General features: G+C 40.7%; 1 protein-coding gene across 1 annotated transcript; it reads right to left on the bottom strand.

Annotated features, from left to right (window-relative positions):
- Positions 1 to 21,841: 21,841 nt before the first annotated feature.
- LOC145096024 (uncharacterized) lies at positions 21,842 to 23,915 on the bottom strand. The gene is made up of 2 exons (XM_079033808.1): positions 22,064 to 23,915; positions 21,842 to 21,927 (listed from the first exon to the last, which is right to left on the bottom strand). The coding sequence occupies exons 1-2, from the start codon at positions 23,913 to 23,915 to the stop codon at positions 21,842 to 21,844; spliced, it is 1,938 nt and encodes a 645-aa protein (XP_078889934.1).
- Between the last annotated feature and the right edge of the window lie 306 nt (positions 23,916 to 24,221).

The following is a 24,221-nucleotide window of genomic DNA, read 5'->3' as shown; positions in this document are numbered from 1 at the left end:
TTGTCATATCAGCATGGTTACCCGACTCACAATACGTATTAATATAAGAATATTCACGGTTTGGGTTTGGGTTTGGTTTTAAATTTGATTCCATTTCATATCCACTTTCTGTTATAGTTTCTATATCTAGTTCGGGATGATAATCCCATGATTTCCAACTTGTATCTAGTACGGGATGCTAATCCCATGGTTTTCAACTATATCTTATACGGGATGCTAATCCCATGGTTTTGAAACTATATCTTATACGGGATGCTAATCCCATGGTTTTCAACTATATCTTATACGGGATGCTAATCCCATGGTTTTGAAACTATATCTAATACGGGGTGATAGACCCATGGTTAGGAATCTATATCTAGTTCGGGATGGTAGTCCCATGGATTTCAATCTATATTTTCAAGTATATCAAACTATTTTGTGTCACGTACGGGATATTAGTCCCATGGTTTTCAAACTACTTTCCATCTATAGTCACGTATATCAAAGTAATCTATATCTAATTCGGGATAGTAATCCCATGATTCTCGATATATAGTTTTATGTATTAAACTATACTCCGTGATATTCAACCGGTCTTGCAATTAGGAAAATATGGGATTTTCCTGGGGTAAAATACAACTCATAATCGAATTGGTAACAAGGGTTAACTAAACTAACTTTACATAAGAAAATATGGGATTTTCTTGGATAACAAACCTTTTCGGAAAACTAAAGGAAACTCGTATATTTTCAGAAAACGAACATCTTATGACTCACCAGCTTTATGCTGATTTTCAAACTGCTTGTATTCTCAGGTCCGCGTTAGACAGGTACCCAGTGTATTTTTTTTGGTGAAGACGGAGCGTCTAGAAGACTCGTCTCGTTTTGTTCATATAATATGTATCACACTTGTTCAATTTACTTTTGAAACAAATGTAAACTTTCATATATATATATATATATATATATATATATATATATATATATATATATATATATATATATATATATATATATATATATATATATATATATATATATATATGTAATGTAATGTAATGGTTGTTTACTTTGATTACTATGTGCATTGGATTTGATACTCAACATGGAGTCAACCCCGAAAATGTTTCCGCCTTTGGTTTTCGGGGTGTGACAGATTGGTATCAGAGCCCTTGTTTATAGTGAACGGAGTATACCAAACCTTACATGGTATAAAACTATAAACACTAAAGGGCCTCAGTTCTCTGAATTAAAAGTATCTTCAAACTATAAGTATTTTCAAAAGTATACAAGTATAGCGAACCGTCGAGATTCGTAAGTACAAGTAGAACAGAACATAAGTAAATGGGTGTTGTACACTGCGGTTAAACCTAGGCAGTTATGTAGTCGTGTCTAGGGTCAATATAGCCTGGCCAACTATATTTATTCGAGACACGACCAACATGTGCTTGGGAGTGACTGTGGTACGCAGCATACGTAAAACTTACCCAATGCCTCAAACAACGAGTCGTCGTTGCAACGAACCATGAAATACTATGGGAGTATTTCTCAAGCCAATCCTTAGTAGAAATCCTCGTATACGCGTTGTTCCTTGATCATTCCTTTAGCGATAAAAATATCTGTCTTGATGAGATATCCTCTGTTCCATATCTCTTGGTCCAATTCAGAGGACTTATGATCCTCTCTTTCCTGATCTTTTAGATCACGATGCCTCCAAGGAAGAGACCCAGCTTGAGGAACACCAACAACCCTCCGCCACCACCTCCTCCTGAAATCGAACCCCTGGTATTTCAGGCAGCTGTTATCGCCGCGGTGGCAGCTGCAATGTCTCAAATGAACACCGGTGGTTCTGGTGGTTCGGGAGGTGATACTCAAAACCAAAATCAAGAGAACAGTCAGGGACAACGAAAAGAGGGTTCCTATAAAGACTTCATGAACGCGAAGCCCACATCCTTTGATGGCACTGGAGGTGTCATTTCCCTCACCCGATGGTTCGAGAAAGTCGAATCAATCTTCGAAATATGTGCCTGTTCGGATTCTGACAAAGTAAAGTTCGCCGCCTGCACCTTCCTTGACAAAGCCCTGACTTGGTGGAACGGCCGAGTCAAATCCTTAACTCTACCTGTAGAAAATGATATGGGTTGGGAAGCTATGAAGGAGCTTCTACTTGCAGAGTATTGCCCTCGGGGTGAAATTCAGAAACTAGAACACGAACTCTGGAACCTAAAGATGAAGGGTTCCGACATAGCCGCTTATACCTCAAGATTCGATGACCTGGCGTTACTTTGTCCGGGAATGGTTACCCCGGAGAGTAAAAAGATTGAGAGGTTCATCTGGGGGTTGACCCCGCCAACAAAAGGAAATGTCTTGGCTGTGAAGCCAGACACCTATGACAGCGCTAAATGTCTTGCGTAAACCATGATCGATCACGAAGACAACTCTGAAGAGGAGGCTACCACTCACGAGCCCGTCACTAGTGGAGGTGGAAGCAAAAAGAAATTCTGGAATAAGCGGAAGGCCCAAAGTACGCAAGGGTCTTCTAAGAAACAGCAAACAGTAGCACTCCATGCTGCTACTGCCCCTGTGGCTATTTCAGCTGTCGGTTCCACGGCCCAAACTCCTACCAGTGGGTACACCGGTACCCTTCCTTGGTGAAGTAAATGCAGCTACCATCACCGTATTCCTGGTCCATGTTGCGAAAGGATCTGTGACAACTGTGACAAGAAGGGCCATGTTGCTTGAACCTGCGGAAAACTAGTCAAATCAACAAACCAATCATCCGGATCGGGAATTAGTCCATCCTGCTATAGTTGTGGCGAAGTAGGGAACTTCAAAAGAAATTGCCCCAAAGCAGCAACAACTGGCAACACCGGAAGAGTCCTAGCAATAGGACGAGAAGAGACAACTGCTGATCCCACTGTCGCCGCAGGTATACTCTTCTTTGACAACTCTTATACCTGCAACTCTTTTTGATTTTAGTACTAAAAGGGAAACCTGTTATCTATCCATTCGAACATCTTTCTAAACTCAATCCTTCGTTAGTAACCGAAAATGTGCACTGTCGAGATGATTAACCAGTGAGATCGAGAACGCTAACTTCGTACTTGTAGATCGTATTCTCAGTCCGGAGGATTATTCTCTTCCATTCGATTTAAATGGGAAACTTTTCACGAAATACTTTCATGCTATGTTTGACATGTAATGACCGAGTCTCATTCATGTTATTATCCTCGGTTTCAAAAGGGTCGCCTATCTAGATCTTTTCCCTGACCCGACTCTCGTGATCTTCGGCATCAAACCTTCGTATCATTTCATGCTTTAAAGCTCAAGAAGTTTTTCCAATAAAAATTGCCATGCATTCCTCGTTCCTATGATCATCGGAAAACGGGAAGTCTGCAACTCTTTCCCGAAGGATTTCTGAGAATTCCTTCCAAACGTCTAGCCTAGTCCCACATCGGCCTAATCTCTGGAACTATGTCGTAACCAAACCTCAGTAAGAAAGACGTGTCCAAAACGGTGACCAAGAATTGATATGATCACTATGGGATAGTAGTGGTACCCTTCTGTAACAACCCGAAATTTCATATCACTTCTTGTAACTCAAATTGTAATCCATTTCGATCAACCAAACGCCGTTTCCAAATCTGTTTCTGATTTCGTCAATTAATTAAGTCATTAACTTATATTAACCTAAAATGACTTAATGAGTGTCTTAATTCCATTTGAAATCATTCTAACATCCCATAATAGTCATCGGAATAAATCTAGAATCGACCATATCGGGTTACGGCAACTTGGTCGGGTGCGACCAAAAGCCCCGCCTAACGCCGATATCGAGTAGAATTCCGTCGTGTCCAATTCCCGAGCACTATATAAGTGATTCAAAGCTTTCATTTGAAGCTTTTGGCCATTCTTCCATAAAAACTTCCAACCTCTCTCCTCATCCATAATCAAAGGTCCAAAACAAAGATTTAAGGCTCCAAATCAAAGAGGTAACATCCCTAACTTGTATTCTAACCTCTTTAGCCTTCAAATTGATGTTTAAATGGAATTTTAGGACCTAGAACATGTGTTTACGGCCAAGGATCAAGCTTGGGCCGTAAACACTTAAAAATGGGGTTTTTAAGCCAATTAACCCTTCCAAATCATTGTTGGGACTTAGATACGACTTTAAGGCTTACAAATTGGGACTTGAAACACTTAAAACATGAATTTTGAAGGACAAAAGAGAGTTTACGGCCAAGGCTTGTTCTTGGGCCGTAAACTCCTCAAAAATGGGGATTAAACACCTTAAATCATGTCTAAATGCCTTGTAACTCAACCAATAGCCTTGTGGTAAATCCTAGATCCATCTAAAAATAGTTTGGGGGTTTATAACACATCAAAATACCACATATAGGATTTTACGGCCTAGGCACATACCCTTTGGCCGTAAACTCAAGAAACCATGCCAAATGATGCCCCTAATTCACCCAAAGGCTTGGAAAATTTTCTAGAAATCACATGTGATTGTTTTAAGTGTCAAAAATTAATTTTTCATGAACATAGAAGAGTTTACGGCCAGAGAACATATGTCTGGGCCGTAAACACCTAATTTGATGTTATTTGATGTCCAAAAGTGATACAAAGCCTTGGAAAATTAGTTAGAATCACATGTGATTGCTCCTTGTGCCTCAAATCAATTTTTCTTGACTCTAGGAGAGTTTACGGCCGTAAACTCCAAGTTTATAGTCGTAAACTCCCTTTTAAGTGGTATAAATTCATTCAAATTATTCCAAGGCATTTTAGTAAGTCATTCCATCAATCCCCAAGTCCAAACAAGCCATTAAACCCTCAAAATCACACCAACATGAGTTTACAGCCGTAAACTCATGTATGTGTGTGTTTTGTGGCCGTTAACTCCCTAATATGTTTACTCTTGGGGAGTAAACTCAAATCCCAAGTCCCTAGTGTTATTACACGTCCGAAGATGTCACCCAGGTCACTCCAAACGCTCGTTTTGAGGTGTTTAACCTCGTTGGAGTGTAATGTTCCATATAATTAGTAATTGTAAATCTAATTAGATATATATGGGCATTATTTCATTTTACATAGGGACATCGCGAGTAATCAAGCCCCGAACCAACGTCTAGTATCCGAAACCGTCGCATTTCAGAGTCTGGTGAGTTCATACCCCTACCCTTTTTCACTGTTTTTCACTGTTTTCAGGGGGGAACACAAGCAAAGTACAAGGGTTTCTTGTACTCAAAAACTTGTTTTCGTGTGTGTGTTTCACATTTTATATGCTTTTAATACTGATTGATACAAATGGTAACCATTCGAGCATGGAGAACATGTAAACATTTATTTGTGAAATGGGTTTTATAACTGTTATGTTTTATATATTTCACAAATGTTTTCCACATTTTATCAGTTTAAAAGCATGACATTAGAACATATGAACATGAAACTTGTACACTGTCTTGTCCTCAGTAACACTCCACAGAGATACGCGAGTGGAGGATTATCATATTATTACTAGTAAATTTGTTATTCCTGTATGATTGGAGACACGTCCTCGGCGAACACTCCACAAAGATACGCGAGTGGAGGACTACACCCGTAACCAGAATCTCTGGGATTTAGAGAGTGTGACTTGAGTGTATAGATCTATACGGGGCTGACTACCCCACACCTGGCTGCTAGCTACAGCCGAACCGAAATGGTTCAAGGGTGACGAAAGTCATAAGGATGTGGACGACTTATTGCCACAGGTTCAGTCTATAGTATGGTTATGGAACTCGTAATTAGGATAACAGAGATTTACTTATAGTAATAATGAACAACTTTATACACTTCACAAGATAGCCAGGTTTCGGAATACATCTTTTACATTGATAACTAACAGTCAGGAAAGTATGGGACCTTCTTGGGAAACCTTGTACATAACTAGGTCTAACAGAATACATCTTTACAATAAAAACCAACATTCAGGAAAGCATGGGGCCTTCCTGGGGAACATATACATAACTAGAAAAATGTAACAAACGCATTAGTGATAGTTATATTGGGTATACGTGATCATATAACTTTAAAGTGAATTACACGGCTTGTAAGAAATTGTTGGGGTCGTGTTTTGTCACACCCCAAAACCGGAACGGCGGAAACGTTCTGGAATCAATGACGTCATGTCAAGTATCACAACATATGTTGTATAGTAATCAAAGTACAACAACCATTGCATTAATAGTAATAGTTTTACATAAGTTACATTTTATAGAGACATCAAAATAATACATAAACTAGTATAGATGCAGCTAGGTTCTAGGCTGGCTTCACAAAAGCTCCCGGGTGTACCTGTCTATTGCTGACCTGAGAATACAAGTTATTTTGAAAGCGAGTATCAACATTTTTATAAATGTTGGTGAGTTCAGAAGTATTTAGTGTCATTTGTGTAAGTAAGCATTTTATTCAAAATAACTTTATAAAAAGTAGTAGTTTAGAATCTACGGTCTATTAGCGTCCTTTCCAGAAAATCCTATATTTTCTAATTAAAAGCAGTCTTCTACCAAGACTCGACAGTGTTATGTTTTAAAGGGAAATTTTCGCTGAAATACTATCATTACCAAAATAAGGTATTTGACTTTAAAGAAAGTAGGAGAATATCACTAGTAAAAATCCCAGAGGAATATAACATATGCCTCAGCAGAAAGTACTGCTTACTAAGGCAAAAGAAATCATAGACTCCAGGAGAGTATTGAATGAATGATACGCTTGGCTTATTCTAACAAAAGGAAACACAGACCCCAGACGGTATCAAATGTACGATACGGCTAGCAAGGTCTAAAACAAAGAAACACAGACCCCAGACAGTATCAAATGAACGATACAGCTAGCAAGGTCTAAAACAAAGAAACACAGACCCCGGACAGTATCAAATGAACGATACAACTAGCAAGGTCTAAAACAAAGAAACACAGACCCCAGACAGTATCAAATGAACGATACTGCTAACAAGGTCTAAAACAAAGAAACACAGACCCCAGACAGTATCAAATGAACGATACAGCTAGCAAGGTCTAAAACAAAGGGTAATCCTAAGAGTGTTGTTTCAAGAATACAGTGTTAATACTCGTTACCTTAAGGCCATGAATTATAAGGTAAACATGGAGATACTCGTAACCATACTGATTGACACTAGAGTACTTGACGCCCCGCAAGCGTCGGAATAAATGTGACATTTGTCACCCCTTGGCTTGGTAGGCCGTAGACTGTAGCTAGCAGTCAGGGTGCGGGAGTGTCAGTCCCATATGGATCTATACACACAATGCCCGCTCTCCCTCCAGGAGACTCTGGTTACCAACTTGACGATGGGGAGATCCGTGTCTTGAAGATGCATCTCGTATATTGAATTCTATTGTAAGTACTGGAATAACAATATAGACTCACGAATAAACTGACTCCTTTGGAATTTTCTAGACTAGGAATAGTGGTTAGAATCTCCCAACTATTCCTATAATAGTTACTAGTGTCTCTGATCTATGAATGACGAGTGGGAGGATGCGCTTGCTACCCAAGGGATATGAAACGGTCGATGGAAACCTTTATGTCCATATATGTATACATGATATATAACTAATGTTTAAACGACCTTCGGACGAATATCCGATACCCACCAGACCACATCCAAACGAGGAAAAAGAAATAAGGCGAACTAGCCTTCCTAAGTCCTTTAAACATTATTTATATAACTATACAAGTATGGGCATGCATTTAACAAAATAGAAGCATAGAGGAAAACTTTGATGAAAACTTTGGGAAAAACTTTACACATAAGAAATTTACGACTAATTAGCCAAATAATAACTAATAAATTAAGTTGGGACACTCTAGAACATTAAAACACTTTGTATAAGTGTTACAAGTCCTAAGGGTTGCATCTAAGTTGTTGTGGGACAAGGCTAAAGGGGTTTAGGGTTCCAAAACACCTTATATATGTGTTTACTCTTCATTAAACCCCACACAAGGAGTTTACGGTCGTAAACCCTTGAGTTTACGGCCGTAAGCTCCCAAACATTATAATATTATGTGTTTTGAAGTGTTACTTGATTCCTAGAAGCAATTCTACTTGGTGGTTAAATCCTTGTACTAGTTTAGGGCATTAAGACGCTCCTTTTAGGAGTTTTCGGCCCTAAGGCCATTTCCTTTTGAGTTTACTGCTGTAAACTCATATGGATGTGGGTATTTTTATGTTTTCAAGTCCCATACTCATCTAGGATAGGTTCTAGACAATTATCTAAGGCTAGTGAAGGCATTGGGCACACTTTGGCACTCTTCCTTGATGTTCACGGCCCAAGAACCATTTCCCTTAGAGATTACGGCTGTAATCTCTCATGGGGATGGGTTTTTGATGTTTTAAGGTCCACAAAATAACTAGGAATAATTAGAGGCTGTTGTCCAAGGCTTTAGGAGTGATTAGGGCACTCCTTGGCCTTTGAATTTGGAGTTCACGGTCCAAGAACTTCTTGGGCCGTGAACACCTAAATCTTGGTGTTCTTGAGTGATTTCTAGTCTCAAATACACCTACATATAAGCCTAAGATAGTTACTTAACAAGGGGAGAGGACTAGGTACCATTTAAGCCTCATATAAGAGTTTACTCTCCAAGAACGTTCTTGGGCGGTAAACTCTCGAATCTTGCAGTTTTGCTATGTAATCCATGTTATTAAACACATTATAAGCCATATAACACAACTAGAGAGAGGTACTCACGATTTGGGATGAAAACCCAAAGATCCGAGAGAGAGAAAATGGCTTTTCTCTAGTTGGAAATGTAACTAATGAAATAATTTGGTTAAGAATCATATATATAGTCCTGAGATTTTTGGCAGAAATATTTTTATTCAAGAAATGTACTCTAATATCATAAGGTTTTGAAATACCCGAGTTGCACAAATCCATGTGCATCCACTCTCTTGATATCTCCTTAAATGTAAACCCTGAAATACTCAAACTTATTCGGAAAAGTCTGGAATTCACTTCAACTGATCTAACTTCTATTGACTTGATAATGTTCGTACAGAATGGAAATTTCGGGTTGTCACATCATCCCCTCCTTAGAAGGAATTTCGTCCCGAAATTAGAACTTAAGCAATTAAATAGTTACAAACAACTAAGTAAAGAGACGAGGATATTTCAGTTTCATCTGATCCTCACGCTCCCAATTGAATTCTGGTCCTCGCTTGGCGTTCCAACGAACCTTCACTATCGGGATACGACTTTGTTTCGTCTGCTTGACCTCACGGTCCATGATCTCTACCGGTTCTTCCACGAAGTTGAGGCTCTCGTTGATCTCGATCCCGTCGAGTGGGATTACTAGAGTCTCGTCGGACAGACACTTTTTCAAGTTAGATACATGGAATGTAGAATCTATGTTACGAAGTTCGTCGGGCAGATTGAGTTTGTAAGCTACAAGGCCGATTCTTGCGAGAATTTCGAAAGGCCCTATGTACCTCGGATTAAACTTCCCACGCTTACCGAAGCGTATCAAGCCCTTCCAGGGTGAGACTTTGAGAAGGACTCGGTCTCCCACCTGAAATTCCAAAGGTTTTCTTCGCTTATCAGCGTAGCTCTTCCTGTCGGTCTCTAGAGGCTTTCAATTGTTCACGGATCTGAACGATCTTCTCTGTCGTCTCTCGAATGATTTCCCGGCCTGTGAGAGTACTGTCAGAAACTTGCCCCCTAGCTAATTGGGTAGCACCCACTTCTGCCCAGCATAGAGGGGATCTGCACTTTCGACCATAGAGGGCTTCAAATGGAGCAACCTTGATGCTCGTGTGGTAACTGTTATTGTAGGAAAACTCGACAAGGGATAAATGAGTATCCCATGCCTTTCCAAAGTCAATCACGCAGGCTCTCAACATATCTTCCAGTGTTTGGATGGTCCTCTCACTTTGTCCGTCGGTCTGTGGATGGTAGGCTGTGCTCATGTCCAGCCTTGTTCCCAGGGAATGTTGTAGCGATTGCCAGAATCTTGAGGTGAACCTACTATCTCTATCGGAGATAATGGATATAGGTACACCATGTGGCCGTACAATTTCCCTAATTTATGTTCTCGTAAGTTTCTCCATCTTGTCAGTTTCTTTGATAGGCAGGAAGTGTGCAGACTTGGTCAATCTATCGAAGATGACCCATATGGTATCAAGTCCACCCGTTGTCTTGGGCAACTTGGTTATGAAATCCATAGTGATCCGCTCCCACTTCCATTCTGGAATCTCTGGTTGTTGTAGTAAACCGGAGGGCTTCTGGTACTCGACCTTAACCTTTGTGTAAGTAAGGCATTTACTTACGAAGGTAGCAATCTCTGCTTTCATATTAGGCCACCAGTATAGCTTTTTAAGATCCAGATACATCTTATCTGAACCTGGGTGGACGGAATACCGAGTGTTGTGTGCCTCGGTCATGACCAAGTCTCGGAAACCACCGTGCTTCGGTGTCCAGATCCGGTTCATGAAATATAAGGCTCCGCCACCCTTGGATTCTAAATTCTTATCCATTCCTCTAAGAGATTCACTCATCACGTTTTCAGGTTTCATGGCTTCAAGCTGGGCCGCCTGAATTTGCTTAGACAAGTGTGAATGGATAGTCATTGTCAACGACTTGACTCTTCGACCAGAATACTCCTTCCGACTTAGGGCGTTTGCTACTACGTTGGCTTTACCCGGATGATAACGAATATCGCATTCTTAGTCACTGAGTAGCTCGACCCACCGTCGTTGTCTCATGTTGAGCTCCTTCTGATCGAATATGTGTTGTAAACTCTTGTGGTCGGTAAAGATAGTGCATTTCGTTCCGTACAAGTAATGTCTCCAGATCTTTAGGGAAAACACCACTGCTCCTAGCTCAAGATCGTGGGTCATGTAGTTAACTTCGTGTGTCTTCAACTGTCTCGAGGCGTAGGTGATGACCTTACCTCGCTGCATCAGAACACACCCGAGCCCCTGATTCGATGCATCGTAATAGATTATGAAGTCTTCTATTCCTTCGGGGAGGGATAGTATTTGTGCGGTGCATAAGGCTCGGTTGAGCATTTGGAACGCTCTTTCCTGTTTCTCTTCCCAGTCGAATGCCACGCCTTTCTGGGTCAGTATTGTAAGGGGTTTCGCTATTTGGGAGAAGTTCTGTATGAACCTGCGGTAGTAGCCAGCGAGACCTAAAAATTGACGAATTTCTATAGGCGTCTTCGGTGCTGACCAGTTCTCAATGGCCTTAATTTTGGATGGGTCCATGTGGATTCCCTCTTCGCTTACCACGTGCCCTAAGAATTCGACTCTTCGGATCCAAAATTCACATTTAGAGAACTTTGCATAGAGCTTCTCCGCTCGTAAAGTTCCTAGAACTTGTCGCAGATGATTGCCATTCTCTTCCTTACTTCGGGAGTAGATCATGATGTCATCAATGAATACAATGACGAACTGATCCAAGTAAGGTCGGCATACTTTATTCATCAGATCCATGAAGACTGCGGGCGCATTGGTGAATCCGAATGGCATCACCATGAACTCGTAGTGTCCGTATCGAGTTCAGAAGGCTGTCTTCGGAAAATCCTCCTCTAGCACTCGTAACTGGTGATATCCGGATCTCAGATCAATTTTCGAAAAGTAGTTCGCCCCTTGCAGTTGGTCAAATAGATCGTCTATGCGAGGCAGAGGGTAACGATTCTTGACCGTTAGTTTGTTGAGTTCTCTGTAGTCGATACACATACAGAATGATCCGTCTTTCTTCTTAAAGAACAAGACCGGTGCTCCCCAAGGTGAGAAACTTGGTCTTATAAAGCCCTTGCTGAGCAGTTCGTTAAGTTGACCAGATAGTTCCTGCATCTCTGCCGGTGCTAATCGGTAGGGCGACTTGGCTACTGGGGTAGCTCTTGGGACTAAGTCGATTCTGAACTCGACCTGTCGTTGCGGAGGTAATCCTGGTAGCTCTTCTGGGAAGATGTCGGAAAAGGCGCTCACTACTGGAATGTTCCTTAGTTCTTTCGTTTTGAGACTCGTATCGACAACGTGAGCAAGAAATGCATGGTATTCTTTACGTAGATACTTCTATGCTTGAATACTTGATATAATCCGAAGGCTCGCACTGGGTTTGTCGCCATAGACGATAAGAGTTTCGTTAGACGGGAGGTTTAGACGGACTGCTTTCTCGTAACACATGATGTCGGCACGATGAAGGCTTAACCAATCCATGCCGGTGATAACGTCGAAGCTTTTTATTGAGACCGACATAAGGTCGATTGGAAATGAATGGTTATCTAGAGTTAGGGTACATCCTAAGCATGCGAGCAAATTTATGGTTCACGAAGCTTCGCTCCGCTCCACTATCGAACAGAATGCATGCATAGGATTTATCGAGGAGGAACGTACCAGTCACCACTTTCGGGTCAGCAACTGCTTCCCTATGGCCTATTGCTAGTACCCTTCCTGCTCCACCAGCATTCTTCGCTTTGGGGCTTTCCCTCTTATAGTGGCCCGCCTCGCCACATCCATAATAGGTTTGGCTCACGCCAGAGCCGGGGACTTGGGTAATCGGCCTCGCCGGAGATTTACAGAAATGGACTGTGTGTCCTTTCCTGTTGCAGTTAGTGCACTGCATTTCACAGCAGGGGCCGTTGTGGTGGTAATTGCATTTGCCGTACTTAGGCAAATTTCCAGCATACTGCCCCACCGGAGCAGCAGCAGCAGGGGTTGTTGCGGCATGCACTGCCACCATTTGCTGCTTTTTGGCAGCTCGTTGTTTCTTCTTCTCCTCCCAGAACTTCCGCTTAGTGTTAACGGGTTTGGAGGGTTCCGGGATGGCTAGGGTCGTTGTTGTTGCAGGGGTTTTGACTCCATGGTCGATGAGTCGCTGTGCCAGTCGCTTGGCACTGTTGAAGGTAGCGGGGTTTAATGATAGGACATTCCCCTGATACGGAGGCACTAGCCCCCATATATACCTATCGATCTTTTTCCCTTCAATGGGAACCATATTGGGGCAGAGGGCCACCAGTTCGCTGAATCTGGCGGTATAAGCGACTACGTTGGTGCCCTTCATGGTTAGGCTCCAAAGTTCCTGCTCCAATTTTTGGATTTCACCCCTCGGGCAGTATTCCTCAATCATGAGGTCCTTTATGGTTTCCTAACCCATGTCATTCGCCACTACGAGAGTTAGCGCTTTAACGTGGCCGTTCCACCACGTTAGGGCTTTTCCTTCAAAGGTGCATGCGATATATTTGACTTTGCTCGCAGCAGGGCATGAACAAATTTTGAAGACTGATTCAGTCTTCTCGAACCATTGCGAGAGGGAAATGACTCCGTCGGTGCCATGGAAGGATATCGGCTTACAGTTGGTGAAATCCTTGTAGGAGCACTCTCTTGAGCGCATAGGGGTTTCAACAGGAATCGAGTTAACAGGGGTTCCACCTCTGCTGGCATCAGTAGAGTGATACTGTGCCATGGCAATTGCCACTGCTGCAGCTACGGCAACATTCAGGGCTGCAATATCGATAACCGGAGGAGGAGGAGATGGTGGTGCAGGGTTATTCCTGGGAGATTTGCGAGGAGGCATCTTTCAGCTATAATTTTATAAAGATAAACAAAGTGGTAAGAATCGATTGCAAGTGAGGTGAGAGTGACACATGGACTAACTAACCATAGCCCAACAGTTGAGTGAGTGTTTGAGATCGCAACAAAGAATATTAGTAGGAAAACACAAACGTATAGATTTTTCCCACAGATTAGATAACTGTCTAAAATACTGGTATTACTGATGCAATAAGTTCCGGGAAAATCGACCTCACAGTAGGTCTTACATCATACTGTACGGAAAAGTTTGACAGTTCCTAGATTCCTAATTAGAGTACTGAAAGTTAGGAATATTTTACAAACCAATGTTACTTAGAGCACAGATATTAAAGGCTATTCCTAAATCATAAGACAAAGATGTACTAGACATCTTCTAACGGCGATGGGAATTCCTCGGGCGAACCATGAGGTCTGTCACTTGACGAAACATTTCCTGAAGGTGTCGCTCCTGAGCCCTCTGACGGGCTCGAAGTTCCATGACTTCGGCTCGGGAGGCAGCCAGCTGTTGCTGCAAGGTCTCATTGGTCCTCCTGGTCCGTTCCACGTCTTCTTCAAGACGGCGGATGCGGACTGTGTTGACACCAGAGTTGGCATCAATCTCCATGACCTGGTCGATGGTTGCTCGACCTTGTTCAACATTACGAGCTATCATGCGGATAATGACGGGCAGAGCTCGGTCAGCAGAACCACCTTCGCTGACGTTGTAAAAGCTTCGGTCCCCAAAGTATGGTAAAGGTTGACCCTGTTCATCGCTCCAGCGATTCAAGTTGGTTGCCCACAAGGGAGTGGGGCCTGAGAAAGCTGGTCGAGGGTTGTTGTTCGGGGCTTGACCTACTGGCGGTAGGTTGTTGACTTCAGGCTCAGAGTTAGATCCATTAGAAAAGCCTTCTGCGAGGTGATCATCCAAAGGGATTAGATGCTCATCTTCGGGCTCTTCTTCGATCCACCCAGCATTGCCTTCGTTGGGAAAGTACGGGTCGCCATGATGGAATCCAGCCATTTAATCTACGTGAGAAGAGAGGTATGAGAATATAGTATATAAGTGGCTAGTAGTAGCACAAAATACACTATAGTATTTTAAGTTTAGGTTCTACTGATCTCCTTGTGGTATTGTTGGTAAGTTTTTAGACTTGTTAACATATCACAACCATTCTAGGGCATATGCTAATGACTCCTCAGACCAGCATAGTTGATCAGGCTAAGCCATTCCCAGGACTGACCATACATCCCCGAGCTCACTTGTGATATTTAACAATCGCAATACTTTTGTTCTTGTCATTGTGACACTGATTTTAGTATGAATGCAGACTAGTATACTTAATTAAATGTTTTTAATATTTAAAGTTAAGACTCTTGGTCAGAGTGTTTTAATTCCAAATGGGTTTATAATTAGTATATCTTTTACGGGTTGATATACTCAATTCACTATAAACAATGCTCTGATACCAATCTGTCACACCCCAAAACCAAGAATGGCGTAAACGTTCTGGGGCGGAGGACGTCATGTAAAGTATCACAACACAGTATAACCATAAATAAGCAAACAACATCATCCATTGCATTAAATATATAATTTTAATACAAGTGTTCTGTACAGTTATAGACACCAAAAGTAAATCAAAATAATAAGATGAGTCTTGGATGCGCTCCATCTTCTCAAAAGTTGGCCTCGGTACCTGTCTACTGTCGACCTAAGAATACAAGTTATTTTGAAAGAGTGTATCAGCATTAAGCTGGTGAGTTCATAAGTATTTTAGTGTCGGAGTTTGTATCAAAATGTTTGAACATGGTTCTAAAATATGAGTTTGTAAACATTAGTGATAAAAGTATGTGAATGTTTGTAAAAGTTTGAATCTCTCAGAAAAACCTATATTTTCTATTAAAAGTAGCCTTCTACCAAGGCATAACTGTTTGGTGTGTTCGTTTATCGTAAAAGTGTGTAATTTTTCCCAAGTGTAACTATCATTAACAAAATATAGTTTGTACATTAATGTTTAAGTGAAATGATCACTAAATGTATATAAAGGGTAAATTACTGTAGTACTGTAGTGTTGTATTATAGTAACCACTGCTGTACTAACTACCTTAAACCGGATTTATATTAAGGTATCATGTGATTAATTATACCATACTATAGACTGGTAACAACGACAAAGGTATGGTCGTAAAAAGAAATGACGTTTGGCACCCGCAGACCTGCAGGTCCGGCTGTAGCTAGCAACAAGGTGTAGGATAGTCAATCCAGTATAGATCTATACGCAAACTCACGCTCTCCCTCCAAGAGACTCTGGCTACAACTCGGGCCATGACATTTAAGGCATGCTCCAATACAGTGGATCACAATTCTGTCAGTGTATATATGTATATGTAATGTATTGTTACTCGTTCTAGTATTGTTGTATATGTTCTCTTTCTAGTATAGTTGTATATGTTCTCTTTCTAGTATAGTTGTATATGTTCTCTTTCTAGTATAGTTGTATATGTTCTTCTTTCTAGTATAGTTGTATATGTACTCATAGTAATGTAATGTATATGTTCTCATAGTAATAAGTATTGACTCATGAATGAACTGACTCATTGATCTAGCAATAGTATAAGTATGATCCTGTGCTACCCCGATGGTAGCTTAGTAACGATGTAACTAGTACGCATGAATGTGGAAGCACTTTTATGTCTACATATGTACACATGATATATAATCAATATTGAAACGACCTTCAGACGACTACCCGATATCCCACCAGACCACATCCAAATCGAGGAAAAGGAAACAGGACGGGCGGCCTTCCTAAGCCTTTTAAACATTGCTTATATAACTATACATATACGGGCATGCAATTTATTATAAGTATAACAAAGTTTAGGTAAAAGTATTTGATAAGTAAAAGAGTTTGTAAAACAGTTTGAAGTAAAACAGTTTGATAAACAGTTTGAATAGTAATAAAATCATTGGTTTTACAGTTACTAATCACATGTGATTGATGTAATAACTATAAGTATTCAACTTGTATTCCCCCCCCCCCCCATAAAAGCATTTAAAACATTTAAAAGTATTTCAAAGGTTAATTAAAGGGGTATGAACTCACTTGTGGTGAGTGGATTGGATTGAAGTGTCGGATACTGTGCTAGGTGGCAAACGGAGACTTGTACACACGCACGAGCCTAGTTATCATATAATGAACATATATATATATATATATATATATATATATATATATATATATATATATATATATATATATATATAACTAATTAGCCAAATAATAACTAATAAATTAAGTTGGGACACTCTAGAACATTAAAACACTTTGTATAAGTGTTACAAGTCCTAAGGGTTGCATCTAAGTTGTTGTGGGACAAGGCTAAAGGGGTTTAGGGTTCCAAAACACCTTATATATGTGTTTACTCTTCATTAAACCCCACACAAGGAGTTTACGGTCGTAAACCCTTGAGTTTACGGCCGTAAGCTCCCAAACATTATAATATTATGTGTTTTGAAGTGTTACTTGATTCCTAGAAGCAATTCTACTTGGTGGTTAAATCCTTGTACTAGTTTAGGGCATTAAGACGCTCCTTTTAGGAGTTTCCGGCCCTAAGGCCATTTCCTTTTGAGTTTACTGCTGTAAACTCATATGGATGTGGGTATTTTTATGTTTTCAAGTCCCATACTCATCTAGGATAGGTTCTAGACAATTATCTAAGGCTAGTGAAGGCATTAGGCACACTTTGGCACTCTTCCTTGATGTTCACGGCCCAAGAACCATTTCCCTTAGAGATTACGGCTGTAATCTCTCATGGGGATGGGTTTTTGATGTTTTAAGGTCCACAAAATAACTAGGAATAATTAGAGGCTATTGTCCAAGGCTTTAGGAGTGATTAGGGCACTCCTTGGCCTTTGAATTTGGAGTTCACGGTCCAAGAACTTCTTGGGCCGTGAACACCTAAATCTTGGTGTTCTTGAGTGATTTCTAGTCTCAAATACACCTACATATAAGCCTAAGATAGTTACTTAACAAGGGGAGAGGACTAGGTACCATTTAAGCCTCATATAAGAGTTTACACTCCAAGAACGTTCTTGGGCGGTAAACTCTCGAATCTTGCAGTTTTGCTATGTAATCCATGTTATTAAACACATTATAAGCCATATAACACAACTAGAGAGAGGTACTCACGATTTGGGATGAAAACCCAAAGATCCGAGAGAGAGAAAATGGCTTTTCTCTAGTTGGAAATGTAACTAATGAAATAATTTGGTTAAGAATCATATATATAGTCCTGAGATTTTTGGCAGAAAATATTTTTATTCAAGAAATGTACTCTAATATCATAAGGTTTTGAAATACCCGAGTTGCACAAATCCATGTGCATCCACTCTCCTGATATCTCCTTAAATGTAAACCCTGAAATACTCAAACTTATTCGGAAAAGTCTGGAATTCACTTCAATTGATCTAACTTCTATTGACTTGATAATGTTCGTACAGAATGGAAATTTCAGGTTGTCACATCATCCCCTCCTTAGAAGGAATTTCGTCCCGAAATTAGAACTTAAGCAATTAAATAGTTACAAACAACTAAGTAAAGAGACGAGGATATTTCAGTTTCATCTGATCCTCACGCTCCCAATTGAATTCTGGTCCTCGCTTGGCGTTCCAACGAACCTTCACTATCGGGATACGACTTTGTTTCGTCTGCTTGACCTCACGGTCCATGATCTTTACCGGTTCTTCCAAGAAGTTGAGGCTCTCATTGATCTCGATCCCGTCGAGTGGGATTACAAGAGTCTCGTCGAACAGACACTTTTTCAAGTTAGATACATGGAATGTAGAATCTATGTTACGAAGTTCGTCGGGCAGATTGAGTTTGTAAGCTACAAGGCCGATTCTTGCAAGAATTTCGAAAGGCCCTATGTACCTCGGATTAAGCTTCCCACGCTTACCGAAGCGTATCAAGCCCTTCCAGGGTGAGACTTTGAGAAGGACTCGGTCTCCCACCTGAAATTCCAAAGGTTTTCTTCGCTTATCAGCGTAGCTCTTCTGTCGGTCTCTAGAGGCTTTCAATTGTTCACGGATCTGAACGATCTTCTCTGTCGTCTCTCGAATGATTTCCGGGCCTGTGAGAGTACTGTCAGAAACTTGCCCCCTAGCTAATTGGGTAGCACCCACTTCTGCCCAGCATAGAGGGGATCTGCACTTTCGGCCATAGAGGGCTTCAAATGGAGCAACCTTGATGCTCGTGTGGTAACTGTTATTGTAGGAAAACTCGACAAGGGATAAATGAGTATCCCATGCCTTTCCAAAGTCAATCACGCAGGCTCTCAACATATCTTCCAGTGTTTGGATGGTCCTCTCACTTTGTCCGTCGGTCTGTGGATGGTAGGCTGTGCTCATGTTCAGCCTTGTTCCCAGGGAATGTTGTAGCGATGATACGTGTATGGGCTGTTTTGTATTGAGATTGAATAGTGTTTGAGACAAAAACAATAAAAGGATAGATTTGATAAACAAACTAGACCTATAGCTTGTAAATCTGAAGACAAACTAAGACCTATTAGTTTGAATTCGATCAACTCAAGGATCACGTCCAAAAGATGATAATTTGTGAACTATGACAATAATTCAAAGTGACAAAAGGGTTCTTTGATTAAAATTCGTCTATTACTTTTTCCATGCATAATTTGGCTTTATATGAAGCCTTTATTACAAATTTGGTGGTTACAAGCCAACCAACCAATTATTCATTAAAACTAGTAAATAGAAATTAAGGTAACTCTTGAAAGAACACAAAAAAAACGTCCATGAGACTTGTGAATGAAAAAAAACGGCTATGCTTCATTAAGGAGCCATAAGAAGCATTAAGGAGTCATCATAAGCATTAAAGTGTAACCCTAATCCACCAAAGAGTGTCAAAAACGGCTAGGAGGCTTTATGAAGCAAATAGTAACGTTTTTAGCACTTATGAAGCCTTAAAAATGTTGCCCTAGTCTTCATGCAACCCTAATTCAATTTGTGGGTTACCATGCACAACCCAACCATTGAGCCCAAACCACCTTCTAGCCCACTAGTAATCACTAATCCATCACATTTTGGGCTTTCATGATCCATGCATGGATCATCCCCTCCCCCTTTGAAAGGAATTGACCTCAATTCATCAAGTCCATCATCATCAAGATAAGGTGAAAGATCTCCCACATTAAAGGTAGCATGCACTCCATGGTCTCCTCCCAAATCTACCTTATAAGCATTATCATTGACACGTGACACCACTCTGTAAGGACCTTCAGCTCTTGGCATCAACTTGTTTTTCCTTTTGTTAGGAAAACGTTCTTTCCTCATATACACCCACACCAAGTCACCATCTTGAAAGACACGTGGTTTCCTATGCTTGTTGGACTTCTGTTTGTACAACTCATTCACGGCTTCAATCTTCTCACGAACTTGTTGGTGTAGTTTCATCATAGCCTTCAACTTGTCATTAGCATCCTTGTGAACCAATTCATCCTTTGGCAATGGAATCAAATCCAAAGGCATGTAAGGATTCACACCATACACCACCTCAAAAGGAGAGTGACCTGTAGCATAAGTAGGAGAACGATTATAGGCAAATTCAGCATGTGCAAGTTTGATGTCCCAATCTTTTTGAGTTTTGGTAACCAACCCTCTCAACAAAGCACCCAAAGTTCTATTAGTCACCTCCGTTTGCCCATCCGTTTGTGGATGATGGGATGTACTAAAAAGTAACTTAGTACCGACTTTCCTCCACAAAGTGTTCCAAAAGTAACTTAGAAACTTGGAATCCCTATCAGAAACAATTGTTTTAGGAATACCATGCAAACGAACCACCTCTTTAAAGTACAAATCAGCCACGTTAGATGCATCATTTGTTTTATGACATGGCACAAAGTGAGCCATTTTTGAAAACCTATCCACCACCACCATAATGGAATCCTTCCCCCTTTGAGTTCTAGGCAAAGCCATAATGAAATCCATGGACACATCTTCCCAAGGACGAATAGGAACCGGCAAAGGAGTGTAAACACCATGCTTGAAAGTTGTTTTTGCCATATGACATGTAACACACTTGCCCACTATGTTGGTTACATCCCCCAACATCTTCGGCCAAAAGAAATGTTCTTTAAGCACCTGCAAAGTTTTGGTAATGCCAAAATGACCAGCCAAACCACCGCCATGAGCTTCACGAATCAACAACTCCCGTATTGCATGTTTTGGGACACAAAGGCGATTGCCTTTGAATAGAAAGCCATCTTGAATCACAAATTCACCATTAGGACCACCTTCACATTTCAAAAACATATCTCCAAAGTCCATATCAGATTGATAATGGTCCTTTAGAGTTTCAAATCCCAAGAAACGAACATCCAAAGTCACCAACAACGAGTAACGCCTCGAGAGTGCATCAGCCACCACATTGCTTCTACCATCCTTGTATTTGCATGAGAAATGAAAGGATTGCAAGAACTCCACCCACTTTGCATGTCTTGTGCTCAACTTTTGTTGCCCATTGATGTACTTTAAGGATTCATGATCAGAATGCAAAATAAAATGATTTGCACGCAAATAATGACTCCAATGATCTAAAGCACGGACAATAGCATAAAACTCCTTATCATAAGTGCAATAATTCAAACGAGCACCACCCAACTTTTCAGAAAAATAAGCAATAGGACGTTTGGATTGGATCAAAACAGCCCCAATACCAACTCCACTTGCATCACACTCCACTTCAAATGGTTGAGAAAAATCAGGAAGAGCCAAAATAGGAGCATCACACAACAATGCCTTGAGTTTCTCAAATGCCTTTTGAGCTTCTTCTCCCCATGCAAAGACTCCTTTCTTCAAACAACCTGTTATGGGACTTGCAATGGTGCTAAAATCACGAACAAATCTTCTATAGAAAGAAGCAAGACCATGAAATGATCTAACTTCAGAAATATTAGTAGGAATAGGCCATGACTTGATTGCTTCAGTCTTGGATGGGTCCACGGACACGCCATTTCTTGACACCACAAAACCCAAAAATGCCACTTCTTCCACCAAAAACGAACATTTTTCTTGCTTCCCATAGAGTTTTTGAGCTCTAAGCGTCTCGAAAACCTGTTTTAAGTGCACCAAATGATCCTCCAAGCTCTTGCTATATACCAAGATATCATCAAGGTACACAACCACAAACCTGCCCAAAAAAGATTTTAGCACTTCATTCATTAGTCGCATGAAAGTGCTAGGTGCATTAGTTAGACCGAAAGGCATCACGGTCCATTCATACAAGCCATGTTTAGTTTTAAAGGTTGTTTTCCATTCATCCCCTTCACGCATACGAATTTGATGGTAACCACTTCTCAAATCAATTTTTGAGAACACAATAGAACCATGCAACTCGTCCAACAAATCATCAATTCTAGGAATAGGAAATCGGTATTTTATGGTGATGTTATTAACGGCCCTACTATCAACACACATCCTCCAAGAACCATCTTTTTTTGGAACCAACAAAACTGGAACAGCACAAGGACTTAGGCTTTCACGAACATAACCCATTTTCATGAGTTCATCAATTTGTTTTTGCAACTCTTTTGTCACCTCCGGATTACATCTATAGGCAGCTTTATTGGGCAAAGGAGCACCCGGAATAAGGTCAATTTGGTGTTCGATACCACGGATTGGAGGCAAACCCGGTGGTAATTCGCTTGGAAACACATCTTGAAACTCCAAAAGCAAATCAGCAATAGCGTTTTCTCCATGCACCATCTTCTCCACCTTTGCATGCTCTTTGGCCACAAGCATGTAGATAACATCACCTTTGTCAAGAGCTTGCTCCACCTCCCTTTCACTAGCAAACATAGAAAGATTAGGTTTTTTTACTTGTTTAGAATTCATGGACCTTATGGCCGTTGGGGACATGGGTTTTAACACAATTTTTTTATTATTGTGTTTCAACTCATATTCATTGCTCCTCCCTCTATGTAACACGTCCCTATCAAATTGCCAAGGACGCCCCAACAAAATATGACATGCATCCATAGGAATAACATCACACAACACTTCATCTTCATAAGACCCCATAGTTAGACCAACTCTAACCTGTTTTGTCACCTTTATTTTGCTTCCATCATCCAACCAATGAAGAACATATGGTTTTGGGTGGTTTGTAGTAGACAAACCCAATTTGATCACCATTTCATTAGAAGCAACATTAGTACAACTTCCACCATCAATAATCAAACTACACCACTTGTCTCTAACCAAACATTTGGTGTGAAACAATTGGTCTCGTTGATCCATATCAGCCACGGTTTGAACCCCTTGAGTTTTAAGGGTTCTAAGCACCAAAACTGTATCATACACCGGTGCTTCATACTCTACCTCCTCCTCTTCTTCCTCTTCTTGTTGTGTATCATAAAAAATACCCGCCAACCTCTCTTCTTCCTCCAACTCTTCACGACATTCAATGGCCTCCCTTAAAGTCACCACCCTTTTGTTTGGACAAGCATTTTGGTAATGACCAAAACCTTGACACTTGAAACATCTAATTTTCGCCAAACTAGTTTCTTTGGTACCACTAGTAAGTTTAGGAGCAACGGGAACACTACTAGAACCAGAAGGAGTAGAAACAGAATTTTGTCTATTGCTAGACTCGGGCTTGGACCACGACTTTGACTTGGGACTTTCGAGACTTGAACTTGAACTCCCACCATAACGTGCTTTGGCCTGCCCCTCCAACTTCAAACACAAACCACAAAGAGTTCCAAAATCAGCATAAGGATACAACTCCACAACATTGGCAATGTTGTAGTTCAACCCTTTTAGAAAACGAGTCATTTTTTGTTCTTCAATTTCTTCAATATCCCCCATCAAGGTCAACTTCTCAAATTCATCAATGTATTCTCCAACACTCATTTTTCCTTGCCTCAAATCAGCAATCTTCTTGTAAGTGGCAATTCTATGAGTAGAAGGAACATATCTCTTTCTTAGCTTTCGTTTTAGAGAAAGCCAAGAACAAATTTTTTCTTTGCCTTCACGGGTTCTCTTGGCCTTAAGCCCTTCAAACCACAATGAAGCACCACCACTTAGCTTGAGAATGGCATACTTGCAGCTTTTTTCATCATCCACTTCTTTGAACTCAAACATTCTTTCAATCTTCCTTTCCCACTCCAAGTAGCGTTCAGGATCAGTTCCACCAACAAATTCAGGCAATTCAGACACCTTGAATTCTTCCACAACCCTATGTTCACCACGGCGGGGTTGCCTTCGATTTCCACCTTCTTGGATGTTTCTTAATGCTTCACGAAGATTTTGTAGGAACTCCGGATCATCAAAATCCATTATGCGCTCTGATACCACTTATGATACGTGTATGGGCTGTTTTGTATTGAGATTGCATAGTGTTTGAGACAAAAACAATAAAAGGATAGATTTGATAAACAAACTAGACCTATAGCTTGTAAATCTGAAGACAAACTAAGACCTATTAGTTTGAATTCGATCAACTCAAGGATCACGTCCAAAAGATGATAATTTGTGAACTATGACAATAATTCAAAGTGACAAAAGGGTTCTTTGATTAAAATTCGTCTATTACTTTTTCCATGCATAATTTGGCTTTATATGAAGCCTTTATTACAAATTTGG

This window comes from Lactuca serriola, chromosome 3 (genome assembly GCF_051521515.1).
Source record: "Lactuca serriola cultivar US96UC23 chromosome 3, Lser_US96UC23_V15, whole genome shotgun sequence".
Taxonomy (NCBI): domain Eukaryota; kingdom Viridiplantae; phylum Streptophyta; class Magnoliopsida; order Asterales; family Asteraceae; genus Lactuca; species Lactuca serriola.
The sequence above is the reverse complement of the archived record's forward strand: the minus strand, read 5'-3'. Positions and strand labels throughout refer to the sequence as shown.

Excerpts from the sequence above, each read along its gene's own strand:
- LOC145096024 (XM_079033808.1), bottom strand. The coding sequence starts at position 23,915 with ATGGATTTTGATGATCCGGAGTTCCTACAAAATCTTCGTGAAGCATTA. Across the intron at positions 21,928-22,063 it reads GTTGGTTCCAAAAAAAGATG|TGGTTACCATCAAATTCGTA; the intron begins GTTCTTGGAGGA and ends TGATTTGAGAAG.